Raw genomic sequence first — 15290 nt, 5'->3', positions numbered from 1 at the left:
AACGAGCTAACCACGCTAACGCCATGAAGCCCACAGGGGCTGCACGGCCTAAAATCCTTTCATTCTCTTTAAAAGTTGACAGTGCGCCTTTTGTATGAATTCTGGTTGTGCTTGATGACCGCGAACCGATTTTATGTGGTACACAGCGCTCAGCAATCTGTCAAAAAATGTTTTAGTACGACTTTGGTAAGCTACGGAGCTGCACCGCTTGATGGATTGTCGGAGCATTATGGCTACCGAGGAGCCTCGCGTAGTAATACGAACTAGTGATGTGCGGATCGATCCTGAAATATCGATTCCTCCGATACCAGTTTTAGAATCGATTCTCACATTAAAATATCGATATTTTAGTAATTTAGGGTAAATTTGTAGTTTACCATTAACATGAACACAGTGGAAAGTAACTATATCATTCAGATTGTCTACATTCGAAGGAACTACTTCCTCTTCCACCTTTCATAGTCATGTGCAAAATACGGGTGCATAAATGTCTGCAGCCCCTTGGCGTGCGCACTCACAACAATGGCTGAGCGTAATTGGAGTCATGTGCGGACTATTTTACCTCCACAAACAGCTGAGCTGGTTTGCGATACATGTGGCAAAAAAGTGAGGTGTTGTGGCAACACCACTAACCTTGTCAAACACCTCAGAGTAAATCATATCACAGAATATGACAAGCGTATGTTGAGGCGAACTGAAGAGGAGGAGAGGGACAGGTGCTGCTAGGGCGAGACAGACGTCTCATGGAGTCCTTTAGTGCTGCAGGCAGGCAAGGTGTTCAAATAGCGCATAACTTCAGTTTTTTTATTTCTATATGATTAACTCTGCATTATTAAGTGATAAGAACAAGTAATCTGTTGTCCTTTAATCATTATGACACTTAAATTTGAGATACAGTAAATAAAATAAGTTTTTGTACAAAGTATCGGTATCGGATCAGTATCGTCGATACCACCCTGAATTCTACTTCGTATCGGATCGGAAAGGAAATCAGTGGTATCGCACATCACTAATACGTACTCTGCTTCAACGTAATATTACCGTATTGTGTGTGTATAAGGACCATAAATGGCACCTGTTAAGAGACATGCTTACGAAGCGGATTTCAAACTCCAGGCTGTCAGTCATGCAGTAGAAGTTGGGAACAGAGCAGCTGTGAAATCTGTCTCTTTGTTATTATGCTCAGCGTCTTTTAGTTTATATTTTGACTGCACAATTGTGAGCTCTTTGTTATACACAAAACCAACATAGTTTTCTTTTATTTATGGAGCCTTATTATTTAATAAATGCTCACAATTTATTTTTGAGTAATTCTTTTCATGCACATCTATGCTGTATGTTAATAAAAGTGCCCGTGTGACATCTGGGACACAGCTTTGACTAAGAACTCTCTTTTTGTTCTTACTTTATGGCTTTAAAAAAATATCAAGATATGAATTTTGGGTCATATCGCCCAGCCCTACTTCTTACCGCTAAGTTGTTCAGTGGGTGTTGTTCCTGGAAAAATGGGGCACTATGTAAAATGGGTTTAGTTAACAGTTAATGTAATGTTATTGAATATTTTGATCACATCCTGATTATTTGGATCCAGATTATTAACTGGATTTTGGACCTCCTAACAGACTGACCACGTGGTGAGGATGGGGAGCAGAGTCTCCTCTGAGCTAACAATCAGCACAGGATCACCACAGGGCTGTTGTCTCAGCACTAAACTCTTCACAACACTGTCATCATCAAGTACGCTAATGGCATCACCATCCTCGGGCTCATAAAAGGTGGGGGATGAGTCTGCATATAGGGACTTGGTTAAAAACAATGTCTACAGAGAGGAGAATAACCTCCTCCTCCTTAACATAAAAAAAACATCAAATAATTGCAGACTTCAGAAAACACCCCCCGCTTCTATAGCCATCAATAGGACTGAGGTAATGAGAGCCGACAGCCACAAGTTCTTTGGTTTTCATGTGACATTGACTATGACTGTAAACATCACAGCAACAGTGAAAAAGCTCCAGCAGCAGCAGCTTTATTTCATCATGCTGCTCAGGAAGGCAGAAGTGAGCATTCATGCCCTCACTCAAGCTTACAGAGAACTGATGGACAGCATCCTGACTCCTGGCATTACTGTCTGGTACAGAAACACCACCCAGGCCGAGAGGAAGGCTCTCCAGAGAGTCATAAAGACTGCAGAGGGATTATAAGGCTTCATCTTCCATCAATGAAACAAACCACTGTAAGATAAGAGCACTTCATATCATCAGAGACATCCCCATCCTTAATAACAATAAAAAAACAATCAGCACACAGCCTGAGACGCAGCACAGCAGACACAGCACACTTCCACTACAGCTTCGCTCCTGCCACAATCAGAATGATGGCAAGAAACAAAATAAGGACTGACTAAAATACACACAAGTGTAATAAACATTTCCATAGCATGCAATATGTTTTCATACTATAGTTATTTAAGTGTTTATAGTAATTTACAGTGACTTGCTGTTCCTTAAACTTGGAATAACTTGAAATATTGCCCCTTAATTGATCTTTGTTTTATTTAGCTTTGACTCTAATCGCTGCTCAATGTCTCTAGTATGTGGCAAATAAAGATTTTTTAATCTATCTTTTCTGATTTGATTTAATTTTAAATACGTTATGATGTACAGGGATACAATTACAAAACTTGTGCCACTGTCTAAAAAATGATGGGCCTGACCCAAGTGGGATAAACTCATTTCCTACAATAGGAATGTTGCCTCAAATCATATTTGTTGTGTGACATCTGTGGCTCATCTAAGATCTTTCAAACTTGAGCAGTATGATGTTCTCCGTCATGTCAGGCATCTTTTCTCCATCGTGAATCATCCTTCTTTCTTTAGGTAACATGGCAGAAACTGGTGAACGGCACAAAGCAGAACGTGGCAATAGCAAATCCATCCCTGGGTGTGTCTGTGGCCTCGCCCTACAGGGACCGCGTTACCTTCAAGAACGCAGCGGTGAGGCGACGAACTCCCACTCTTGAAGACACCACCATCACTTTCTCTTCACTTCGCCTCTCTGATGAGGCCACCTACATCTGCGAATACACCACCTTCCCCGCAGGAAACCGAGAGAACACAGTGAACCTGACTGTCTACGGTAAGGCAGACCTTTGATGGATGATCTGTCGGTGTAGCACAGGTGGATTGCCATCCTCCATCCTTGACAGGAGATGCTGGACGTAAAATTGTTAGAGTTATGATAAGCATAAAAGGTTCAGGACTTTAGAAACTGTAGACTCATGAACAAAAACTTGTAACGTGAGGTCCATATTCAAATGCATCTACTCCTCATATTTCTCTAATTTTAACAGACAACATCAATCGCTGTCATCATTTATCTGCCAGCAGGAAAACCAATATGAATGTCAGAGATGATGTGTTTGGTTATTTGAATATTTAGAGTGCCAGTGTATTGCTCTCTTAAAAATATCAACAGTCCCACCGTCCTTTAAGCTGCTTATTACAGAGTTTTTTGATTATCTGAACACTCACAGTCAGACATGCCAGGACATTTGAAGACATCATATTCAAATCAAGAAACAACCCAACTATTTCATAATTTTGTTTGGCCTAAATAAAATAAAAAAAGTATCATCAGTGCACCGTTTAAAAAAAAATAATCCTGTTTTACTAGGCGGTTCTTTATTCATCTGTAACAAGTTTAGTTTTTTTCAAGGTCGAGAATGCACTGTCGCACTCATTTCTTCATTCATATAACAGAAGTTTTCTTGATTGATTTTGTTACTTTCCTAAATATACAGTGTAAACCAGCTTTCAGGTGACTGCTGTCGATACGCTATATGAACGAAAGCTTTCGCTTAATCGTTAAATTCAGGTGTTTTCATCCATACACTTAGCCTCTGCAAACATTTGTGAAAGAATCGGTTGTTCTTAAGGTGTTAAGGAAACACAGCAACTCTGGAAAAAAAGAGCCAGACCACGTAAAGCAGGGGTGTCGAACTCCAGGCCTCGAGGGCCGGTGTCCTGCAGGTTTTAGATCTCACCCTGGGTCAACACACCTGAATCAAATGATTACTTCATTCATTAGCAGGCATCTGGAGAACTTCAAGACATGTTGAGGAGGTCATTTAGCCATTTGAATCAGCTGTGTTGGATCAAGGACACATCTAAAACCTGCAGGACACCGGCCCTCGAGGCCTGGAGTTTGACACCTGTGACGTAAAGAATCACAAGTCGCTGAGTATTGAGCTCCATAGTGCATAAAAGTTGCTGACTCAGTAACTCCAGAGCTCCAAACCTCCTCTTACATTGACATCAGCACAAAAACTGTGTGCTGGGAGCTTCATGGCTCCTGTACATGTAACGTGTGGCCCGGTACTTTTGTCTATACAGTTTATATAAGGTCAAAGCCATAGTTTTACTTATCAGCACTTTCATCAAACATTGTGTTGTATTACATTTTCACAGTTCGCCCAACAACTCAGATGAGTCTGTCCACACCAACACTGGTGGCTCGTTCATCCAACCTAAAAACTCCAGTGGCTACCTGCGTCTCTTCCAATGGAAAGCCACCCGGTACAATCAGGTGTGTGGGAATTCACTTTTCCTTTTCACAGCGTGCTGTCCTCTGATTAAGGTTTGCCTTTGTCATCTTCAGATAATGGTAAATGGCCTGTATTTATATAGCGCTTTACTAGTCCCTAAGGACCCCAAAGCGCTTTACATATCCAGTCATCCACCCATTCACACACACATTCGCACACTGGTGATGGCAAGCTACATTGTAGCCACAGCCACCCTGGGGCGCACTGACAGAGGCGAGGCTGCCGGACACTGGCGCCACCGGGCCCTCTGACCACCACCAGTAGGCAACGGGTGAAGTGTCTTGCCCAAGGACACAACGACCGAGACTGTCCAAGCCGGGGCTCAAACCGGCAACCTTCCGATTGCAAGGCGAACTCCCAACTCTTGAGCCACGATCTCCCCAGATAATGAGAGTGTTACTGCTAAATCTGTCTCATCTCCATGCTTTCCTCTTTTTAAAAACTTCTACTTTTTGTCCACTAAAATAAACATTTAGGTTACATTTACTGCATACACATGTATTTGTGCATCTCCATTAAGTCCTCACTGATGTGAGCAGGTGGGAGACCAGGGTACCTGGAGAAGTGACCACCCGAGAGTACAGGAACTCAGACGGGACATTCACGGTTCAGAGCGACTACATTTTGGTGCCCAGCAAAGAAACGCACAAAGAGACACTCACCTGCGTCACCACCTACAACGAGGAAGTCTACACTGACAGCGTCACCCTCGATATTCAGTGTAGGCCTCTTTTAAACCTAACAACCACATGACAGTACAGGCACTGAGAGCTTTTGTTGTGATAGTATTGCCAGCTAAATGTTTGTGCATGTGTGCGACAGATGAGCCAGATGTTTTAGTGGATGGGTTTGATGGAAACTGGTACCTGAACCGAGACAATGTTCAGCTGAGCTGCATAGCTGATGCCAACCCGGCCGTCTCTCTGTATCAGTGGAGAGTGTGAGTATAGCTCTAACATTTATTTTCTTACTTTCAGCACTCATGCAGCAGAGAGCAGATCATTTTCACTGGCTTCACCAGCGTGGTGTCTGAGTGTGATTCCAGCTTCTGCTTATGCATTATATTAAACTGCCATTTGACTGATTAATAGTCACAAACACCATGTAAACTCTTTATACTATTGACCAAATTACAATAGTGTCAATTTAATTCAGTTTAGCTCATTTTTATGCCATCTTGGGTGTAATGGCCGACCTAACAGCTCATTCAAGAGCTATATTTTTAGTTGTCACAGAAACCCTGTCCCACAGCGATGTAAGCAGGCTTTTATATAAAGAACCAGTTCAAATAATATAGACTGAATGTAACTTTTAAACTCTTGCGAGCCCTGAAGTGAGGTTCCCTCTTGGTTTTATTTCTTTCCCTTTTAGCTTCCTACGATAAAAGCATTCTTTCTTCCTTTTCTGGGGAGAGTTTACGTAGTGGTCTCTGTTGTCCTACTAGTCACCGTTTTAGCTCCAGATAGCTCCAGGAGAAACCTGTTTTGATTCAACAAGTCTTCATTTTCCTGGGAGATTTCATATCCAGTGGCAAATAGTGGTAGTGAGGCTTATAAGAACAGAAGGTGTTTTTATAATTTAGCTTCCACATAGGGAGATCAGAATCCGCTTCATAATTAAAAAGTTAAAGCCTAACAGCTGCTGCTGAGTGTCTAAGAAACATTGTAATATCTGGTCGTACTTTATCAGTTACACAGGAGTCTATTATTCCTAACGGCTTTATATATTTTTGTAGCTTCTGTTTTGTGGTGTACTCCTGGGTTTGTAAACTTTAATTTCACACCACTGTGTACTGTTCAGGATTAATGGCACCATCCCGAGCAATGCTGAGATCCGAGACAACGTCCTTACCTTTAAAGGGCCGGTCACATATGACCTGCAGGGAATCTACGTGTGCGATGCAACGAACAGCATCGGGACAAGATCGGGCTCCGTGGAGGTCAGCGTTTTAGGTAAGATTACATGAATTTGTCTGAAATTCAACATTACTACTTCTGATATTGTTAATGCTTTACTATTAATAATAGTAATATATAACACTCCTTCAGAAACAAGGTTTTGCTTACTGCTTTACACTCAAATTTTCCGTGCTGCACAGTTTTTGGAGCTTTTCCTTAAAAGTGTGTTGTTGGGTTTTTTTTTCTGCAGAAAAACCATTACCGCAGATCGCAACGAGTGATGTCATCAGCGTAATCGCCTTATTATTGGCTGCTGGAGTGCTCCTGGGCATTACTATCACAGTCCTGGTGCTTAAAATAAGAAGTAGAAAGTACGACGCCTCGTACGTAAACAGCTCTCCATCTTTTTGCTTCACACGTGCCTGTTTTTTACGACACGGTTTAAAACCTTTAATACATCACTTATTTTGTTTTCTGCTTGATCAGTGACTCTCCATCCAGAAAATTGTCCCAGCCAATAAGAAAAAGGCCAGCAGATGACGTCCAGGTAACGTTTGCACTGAGTGGAATTTAGATAGCACATATTTAAAAAGTTTGTAAAATGTCCACAGGGATTTGGCTAATCCACTAATAAAATAGAAATAAAAATAAAATTGTTCCGGGCCACTACTGAGAGGACAGAAACTTCAGTGAGGACTTTTATGTCGTAAAGTATGTACCTATAGTTCAGGATTTGTACTAGCTTAGATACAATTACCCCTTATTTCTTCATGTTTTCCTTCCAAGAAGACAGACTTGTTTTTTTAAGTAAGTAAGTAAGTAAGTAAGTAAGTAAACTTTATTTATTAAGCGCTTTTCACAGACAGACAATCACAAAGCGCTGTACACAAATATTAAAATAAACAATAAATTCAATAGACATTATATACAATGTAAAAGATCAAATGTAAAAGATGTAAAAAATATAAAATATGTAGATCAACAAAAGGCTTGTTTGAACAGAAGAGTTTTTAACTGTTTTTTAAAAGAATCCACAGAGTCAAGCAAACGTAATTGTAGTGGTAAACTGTTCCACAGCCAGTGGGCTTGAGCAAGTTTTCCAGGTTCATAAAGGCCTTTTAAAGCTTTTCTTTGCTGCTTTTTCCACTGTTCATGACCATTTTTAGAGGAATTATTTGTTTGTTTGTTAAACCACTTAACACCGACTGAGTCATTCAAGCTTAAAAAAAGTCACTTAACTCAAGGGATAAACCAGTGTTGAGTGTACACACTGGTTCAAAAGAAAGAACCAATTTTAAATTGTACTGTTAGACACTTTATTACCAGCAGCCCCCCCTCAATTTAGTTATTTGAATGTCAACCTTAACACAGTTTGACAGGCATAAAATAGTAATTTGGCATCTAGATGATCCCCAAATAGGTTTTAGGCAAAAACTTTGATTGGTGTGCAGTATGTTCTCAGGAAATTTCAAGTAACTGGACAAGTGGAAGACAACAGAAGACCTGAAAACTATTTACAGCAGATAAACAGTATCTGACGCCGCTTTCTTAAGAAACAGGAAGAAAAATCCAGCAAAAACATGACACAGGAGCTGGGAGATGCATCTGGCCCCTCTCTTGAATAGTTTTCTGTTCACTGACGCCTCATCAGGATTGGTCTCAGTGGAAGTGTGGATGTTAAGAAGCTATTCTTAATGAAGGGAAACAGGGAGAAAAGGGTGGCGGTATGCCACATTACACAAGAACTGGCCTGAAAATCAGTGTCAAATTTAAAAATGTCATTAGATATCAGGTCAGGATAGAGGTACAGTGACTGTCTTCAGCCATCTGTAAAACATTGTGGAGGTTCTGTCACGGTTCAAAGCTGCATTTCAGCCAGTGGTGAACATAGATTATAGTAGATAGAAAAACATGAACATAGCAAATGACCACAAACACACTTCCAATTCTATCAAAAGCATACCTGGATAGAAAAACACAGCGGAGCACTATCAGTCATGGATTGTCCTCCCCAGACCCTGGACATCAGCATTAGCCGCGTGGGGTCATCCTGACAGAGAACGGAGGAAAAGCCAGCCGACATCCAAAGAAGAGCTTTGAGTACCCTTCAAGAAGCTTAAAGAATTATTCCTGAAGACTAATTAAGGAAATTACAATAAAGTTTGACTGAGAGTGTTCAGGCTATGTTGAAGAGTAAAGGCAGTCATACTAAATACTGACTGTAAATCTTATTAGAATTGTACAAACTCTGTTTTTGCCTTATATGCCTTATTTATGTATTTCCATGTAAGTTTGTACCTGTTTCCCATCTTCCTTCACTGAAAAAAAGACCATGTTGGATTTATTTAATTCAATAGTGGACATTGGTGGCACACAGTTGTTTTGCTTTGGCAGAAACTTAAACAACTTAGTTAAATCAACATAACTTATTCATATTCAATAAACCTGTGCATTTTGTGTTGATTAAACAGGATTGAAACATGTGTAGATGAAGTAAGTTGAACTCCTGGAATATTTTAATCGTTCACAATTTTGTCATTTCATTCCAAAACTATTCAATAGCTTTTACCCCAGTACTATGTGGTCACTTAAATACTACATGTTATCTTCATATTATATAATGTTCAACAAAGTCTAGAGTCTGGTTAACATAAACATTAAATGGATTTACAGCAATTACCTTCCTCCTATCTTTATACAAGTTGGAGGGGTGGCTGGGGCATAACCCTGAAGTGATAGATTAAGAGGCAGGGTACACCTTGGACAGCTCACCAGTCTATCAAGTAGAGACAAACAACCATTCATGGGCAATTTGGAATTAACCTAACTCTAATAATTGCATGATTTTTAACTGTGGGAGGAAACCAGAATACCCAGAGAGAACCCAGTGCAAACTAGCCAGATTGCAGATTTGAACCCAGGACCTTCTTGCTGTGAGACAACAAAATTGACAAAAGTTTGAAATCTCATGTGATCTTGTGAATTTCATAAGTCCAGCAACTAGCCACTCTTACTAGATTGTATCATGTCATCTCAACAAGAACAAATTAAGGTGTTGAATTTCATACAAATCCTACATGATTTAATTGCGTTCACCATAGAAACATGAAATTATTTTGTTCAAATTACAAGTTAGACTTTTGTAAATGTAACAATCACCCAGCCTTCAGCGGCTGCTCGACTTGACTGAGATGGATGCCTTCCTCAAACCACGATCCAAAGCCATCGAGATGAAATCACATGCAGTGTCGCGAGATTTAACATTGCTATATTATTGACTTACTTACTCACTCGAACATGATATGAACAATTTAATATACCATCTCTGCATATAATGCAGTTTCTACACTATACTGTATCTACACTTCACTTTAAAGCATCAGGCAATTGTGTTGAATACACGCAAGATGCTTACATAAATCCAAGAGATGGGCAATCTCTTTTTTTCAGTGTAGTGAAATTTAACCCCCCCCCCCCCCCCCCCCCCCTCCCTCACAGATGATTCACGACTCACAATACTGTAGATCTTTAATAAACACGCCTCCTTTCTTCACAGCATTCAGCACGGTTTTACGAAGAGCTTCCAAGCACAGCTGACTATGTGAGCTACAGACTGGCCTGTAACAAAGAGGATTACCCAGAGCCCTACTCCCCTCCAATCAACCCTCCTCTTACATTTCTTCCCCAGCACCCCTACCACTCTACTCCTCCAAACCCTGCAACGACCATCAGCAGCACCGCCGCATCAGGAAACACCTTCTCTCCTCCTTCACACACCACTGCCATCTTTAAATACCCCTCTGTACCAGGTCTGTCCTCTCCTCCCCCAGGAGTAGCAGCGTACACTTTTCCCAAAGAGCAGTATGTCTGAAACGACATCAGCGAAACGACACGAATGAAAAAAACCAAAAAAAAAACCAAACATATTTAACCTGACTGGACTATGGGGCAGTGTCTCTGCACCACTGAGGATAAGGACAATAAAGGTTTGGCTATTGGACTTTGAATTAAGGCCAGTTTGGAAACATTTTCTCTCTTTGTCCTGATTTATTGTGCTCTACTTGTTCAATGAAAAAAGGAAGGCTGTGACCCTTAAAGGTGAATTGAATTTCTTTTGAAAAATGTCTATTTCATGGTTATATTAGATTTTGATTATATCAAACTGAATGGATGGGGTTATCTCTTGATGTGGTTGATTACTTACTTTATCCTCTATAGCATCATTTTGTAAAAAAAAAAAAAAAAAAAGAAAAAAAAAAGAAAAAAAAAAGGAAAAAAATAAAGAAAAGAAAAGAGGAAAAAGTAAATGGAAACAAAAAGAAAAAAGAAAATACAGTTTCCTACTTGATATTTGATTCCCATTGTCTTCATCCCGTGGAACAACAGATATTACCTTTTGATTTTACCTCTTGGTTTAATGTAATACTACTGCTGTGCTTGTATTTTGTATAATCTACCTTTTTTTCTATGTAAAGAAAAATGTTTTATTTACTGAGGAGATTATGTGATGATTTGTAAAGTTGATGTTTTTATTTGTGGTATCTGTGGGTTTTAGCATTCATTGACACTGGTTGTTATTTTGTTAAATAAAAATGATCACATAAATGTGCATCAACAGTCTAGTAGCTGGGTAAAACAAACTCACCGCAACATGGCTGTGATGGTAGGACCCTCTTTTGACATTCAGATCTGTTTGAGATCTTCGTGGCACAGATTCAACAAGGTGCTGGAAACACTCCTCAGAGATTTTGGTTAATACCGACATGGCAGCATCACACAGTTGCTGCAGATTTGCTGCAGGTCCAGGATGGGAATATCCGGTTCCAACCCATCCCAAAGCTGCTCTATTTAATTAATTAATCTAATAATGGTGTGTTATCCTGCTGGAATCAGGAGCCTCAAGACGATGGATACACTGTGGTTATAAAGACAACCTGCGGTGTTTCAAGGACGCTCAGTTGGCACTTAAGGGCCCAAAAAGAAAAATCCCCCACCATCACACCACCAGTCTGAGTCATTAATAAAATCCAGGATGGAGTCATGCTTTTACGTTATCTACACTAAACTCTGACCCTACCATCTGAGACCCTTCTGACCGGGCAACATCTTTCAAATTTTCAGTTGTCCAGTTTGGTGAGTCTGAGACGCTCTTCTGCATACCTTGGCTGTAACAAGTGGTTATTAAAGTTACTCTTGCCTACCTAACAGCTCAAACCAGTCAGGCCTTTCTCCTCTGACCTCTGGCGTCAATAAGGCATTTTCATTCGGAGAACAGCTGCTCACTGGATGTTTTCTCTTTTTCTAGTCATTCTCTGTAAAACAGAAAGATGGTTGTGCGGGAAGATCAGCAGTTTCTTAAAATATTTAGAACAGTCCATCTAGCCAATAAACGTGCCAAGTTCAAAGTCACTTTATTCACCCTACAACTCCATTGTAATGCAGGTCATCTCGACAGTGTCTACATGCCCAAATTCAGTGAGTTGCTGCCATGTGATTGGCTGATTAGATCTTTGAGTTAACCAATAGAACAGATCTACCTAATCAAGTTTCTATAAGTAGGCGGCCCATTTAAATAATTGTGTTACAAACACTGAAGTCTGCAATGGCTTTCTTTCATTTTGGATAAAAAAAAAAATCTCTAACATTAGTGACCAATTTACTTTTTAACTAGTGAGACTGAATAAAAAGTTATTAAAATTTAACCTGTCAATGCTGAAAGGGTAACTGAATTTGTTTGTGTGTGATAGTTTCACACACAAACAAACTCTCCCATGTACACAACTATGCACTTACTCTGTGATTTAAATCCCTCAGGGATTTAGCTAATTATTTCAAAGAAGCAGATTAACAGCGGGATCAAGAAGTGTCAGCCCCACTAATTGTAAGAACAACCAGAAATGACACTTTAGCTTCCTAATGCTGAAGTCCTGTTTATTTAAAATGTGGATTTGGGCCAACAAGGCTTAGCACTGAAAGGAAGAGGATATTAGCTTAGTAATAACATCAATGTTACAGCTTTAAACATGAATACTTAAATCACTTAAATCTTCACCATTATGACACTGGTATCATTAACTATCATTAACTGACTGACTACCTAAACCATGTTAATTAAAACATTTTTAATGCTTAATTTGTGTGTTTTGATTTAATGTTATTTCCCAGAAGATTATAATTGCCATTATATTTACAATCTAGATGTTTAAAAAAACAGATCTATTATGGATTCTATGTCTGGCTCATAGCTCCCTCTCTCTCCTTGTCAGCTGCTACTTTCAAATGTGCAGTTTTTATAGTGAAAGCGAGTGCATCGACTCACTCTTGAGTCTGCTGCTGCTGCCGCTGGGCTTTAAAGTTGATGAATATTGTAATCAGTTTCTGATTGTACCAAGGGAACGCCTTGTTCCTCTGCATAAATCTGATCAGATTTACTATTAAGCTCTCAGACAATAAGTATATAAATGCATACGTTGTACTTCCATAAAACAAAACTGCTCCGAGTGGCACCAGGCTCAGATTATTTTCTTTTGGATTCATTTTCTGATTTATTATGAACCTTAATATCTTGTTGGGATTTGATGAACTGAAGCTAAAACTGATCTCATCTCACATTACATGCTACCTAAAAGTCCCTCCTGCTCCTCTACAAAGATAAAAACTTTCTTTAAAAAGAAGGATTAGGAAAAATGGACCCCAAGACCGTGCATACATGCAGGATCCGTTTTTTATTAACTGGAAATATACATCTTAGTATGTGCAATGATAAAGACCATGCTACGAGGAAACACGGCAAATGACTGCAAGATGCCAGATATCTAAATCAATTTCAACACTAATCCCATCAGTACAGGTTAAGCTTCCCATTTGCTCCTCATATGATCCGATGAAGAAATCTGAAGCCTTTGATTTCACTGTTTACCTAACAAAACAAAGATACAATAAAAAAAACATTGTTTGATCATACTTTGACTATACAAATGAATATTTTTGCTGAGATCCTCACCTACTAAATCATTAAAACCTCTTGTTTTTTGCACAAGATATTTTTGTATTTAAGCTGACACTAAAAGAAAAACAAAGGACAAAGAAAACATAAGAAGATATTAATCTCTTTTAATCCCCCCCCCACCCCCCCACCCCCTTTTTTTTTTTATTTATCCCTGAGCTTTGAGTGCATCCTCTGCGAGGCTATATGAAAATGACTGTTGATAACATTGATCAGCATTCCCACTTTGGTCACAGCTTGAAGAGGATGATGTAAGAAAAGAAAAGAAAAACTGCACTCTATGAATATGAAAAAAAAAGGATTTCATTACAGTAAAACCTTTGTGAGATTTTCACATGTGAAAGACGTGTAGAGGAATGTCAGCTTCATCCAGTGCAGCCTTGGCTGTATGAGTAGTTGCGTGAAAGGCTAACCCATCCACTCATGCATATATCTTGCATAATAGATGATTTTGGTATAACTGATATTCTAAACCAGCAGGAGAAACAAAGACGGACAGAGAGAAAGGAAAAACCCATTAATACTTCGGTCTAAATCAGTTTACCGATCCTCCGTCCCTTCCTGCTCTCAGTCTTGTGAAGTCAGTCTCTGCAACTGGATTCCCCGAGAAACTCGTGCATCAGAAAGACAGAACGACGAAAGCCTCAGGCACCTGAGGGCAGGCAATAACGTGCTATTTTCAGGGCCACGAAATATTCACCTTTCAATCTCAAACACATTTTTTTGGAGTAAAGAAGTTGTTGGACTCAAGATCATCATGATACCATGGTGGCACCACTGCTAGAACTGGCTGTTCTGTTTCTAACTACCAGTCTGGTCACTTTGGGGGCAAATGGTAAGAGTTTTCCAGTGTCCGTGGATTAATTTACACTTTTATTGTTATTGTCTACATAACATCAGACACTGATTATTATAACATCACCTAAGTAGGTACTTCAGTACCTGCAATTCTGTTGGAATTAATGCATAACAGACAAACTAGTAAAGACTTATTACAATTTCTATGGTATTTTTTACTCTCTGTCACATTTCAAAATTCGTTATGCTCAAAAAAATTTGAGATTTTGGAATGTTTTTTAAACAGAAAAACGGATAAATCTGTTTGTATTTGTCTCACATGGATCAAATGATGATATACAGAACCTTGCAGATGAAATTAAAAACAAAGAAGAAAGAAAATGTGTTTGAAAACTGAATCTGGCATTAAAAAAATATTAGAATTGCTTTTTATAACATTACACTGCCTCTGAAACTGACTGTGTAATCAATCCTGCAACTGAACACTGACCAGGCATTTGACACCACCGTCTCCTGTTGCTTAATAGACACTCACAAACAAAGTGTTTGTGTGTGGGTCCATTATTTTATGGACCCACACACATTGTACCCACACACATTGGCCATTGTATCCTCTGCCTCCTCCAGATGTGCAGATCAATCATAAAGGGGAGGTGGTGTACCAGGACACCAGTGTGTATGGGGTGGTGGACAACGCGGTGACCCTGGAGTGTGGTACCACCGTGCCTGACATGTATATATGGAGCTTCACCAAACCCGGCACTGAAGCAATAAAGGCTGTGGTGTATAATGTGGGTCAAGGAATAAAGACCCAGAAGTTGGCTGAGACACTCGGCCAACCAACAGTCATCTCAAACAGCTCAGCTTTAAAGATCGAGAAGCTCCCTCTGGCATCACATGGCTTATTCACCTGCCAGGCCTTCTATGACATAGCACAGGAGGCCAAAGTCTACTACTACTATGTCCATCTGACTGTTCGAGGTAA

At 39.7% G+C, this 15290-nt stretch overlaps 1 protein-coding gene across 1 annotated transcript in view; it reads left to right on the top strand.

The window, feature by feature from the left end:
• nectin1a (nectin cell adhesion molecule 1a) overlaps positions 1–10410 on the top strand; it is a 29697-nt gene extending 19287 nt beyond the window's left edge. The window contains exons 3-10 of the mRNA XM_085363744.1: positions 2877–3135; positions 4467–4584; positions 5143–5324; positions 5426–5543; positions 6404–6555; positions 6752–6884; positions 6988–7048; positions 10058–10410. Coding sequence (XP_085219870.1) covers positions 2877–3135; positions 4467–4584; positions 5143–5324; positions 5426–5543; positions 6404–6555; positions 6752–6884; positions 6988–7048; positions 10058–10372 — 1338 coding nt within the window. The 3' untranslated portion in view covers positions 10373–10410. The remainder of the gene's footprint in view (positions 1–2876; positions 3136–4466; positions 4585–5142; positions 5325–5425; positions 5544–6403; positions 6556–6751; positions 6885–6987; positions 7049–10057) is intronic.
• The last annotated feature ends 4880 nt before the right edge of the window (positions 10411–15290 follow it).

The sequence above is a fragment of the Diplotaxodon limnothrissa genome, linkage group LG10, assembly GCF_057381915.1.
Source record: "Diplotaxodon limnothrissa isolate DT_005_m linkage group LG10, D_limnothrissa_male_GT1.1, whole genome shotgun sequence".
NCBI lineage: Eukaryota > Metazoa > Chordata > Actinopteri > Cichliformes > Cichlidae > Diplotaxodon > Diplotaxodon limnothrissa.
Note: the sequence above shows the minus strand (reverse complement) of the source record. Positions and strands in the feature narration are given on the sequence as shown.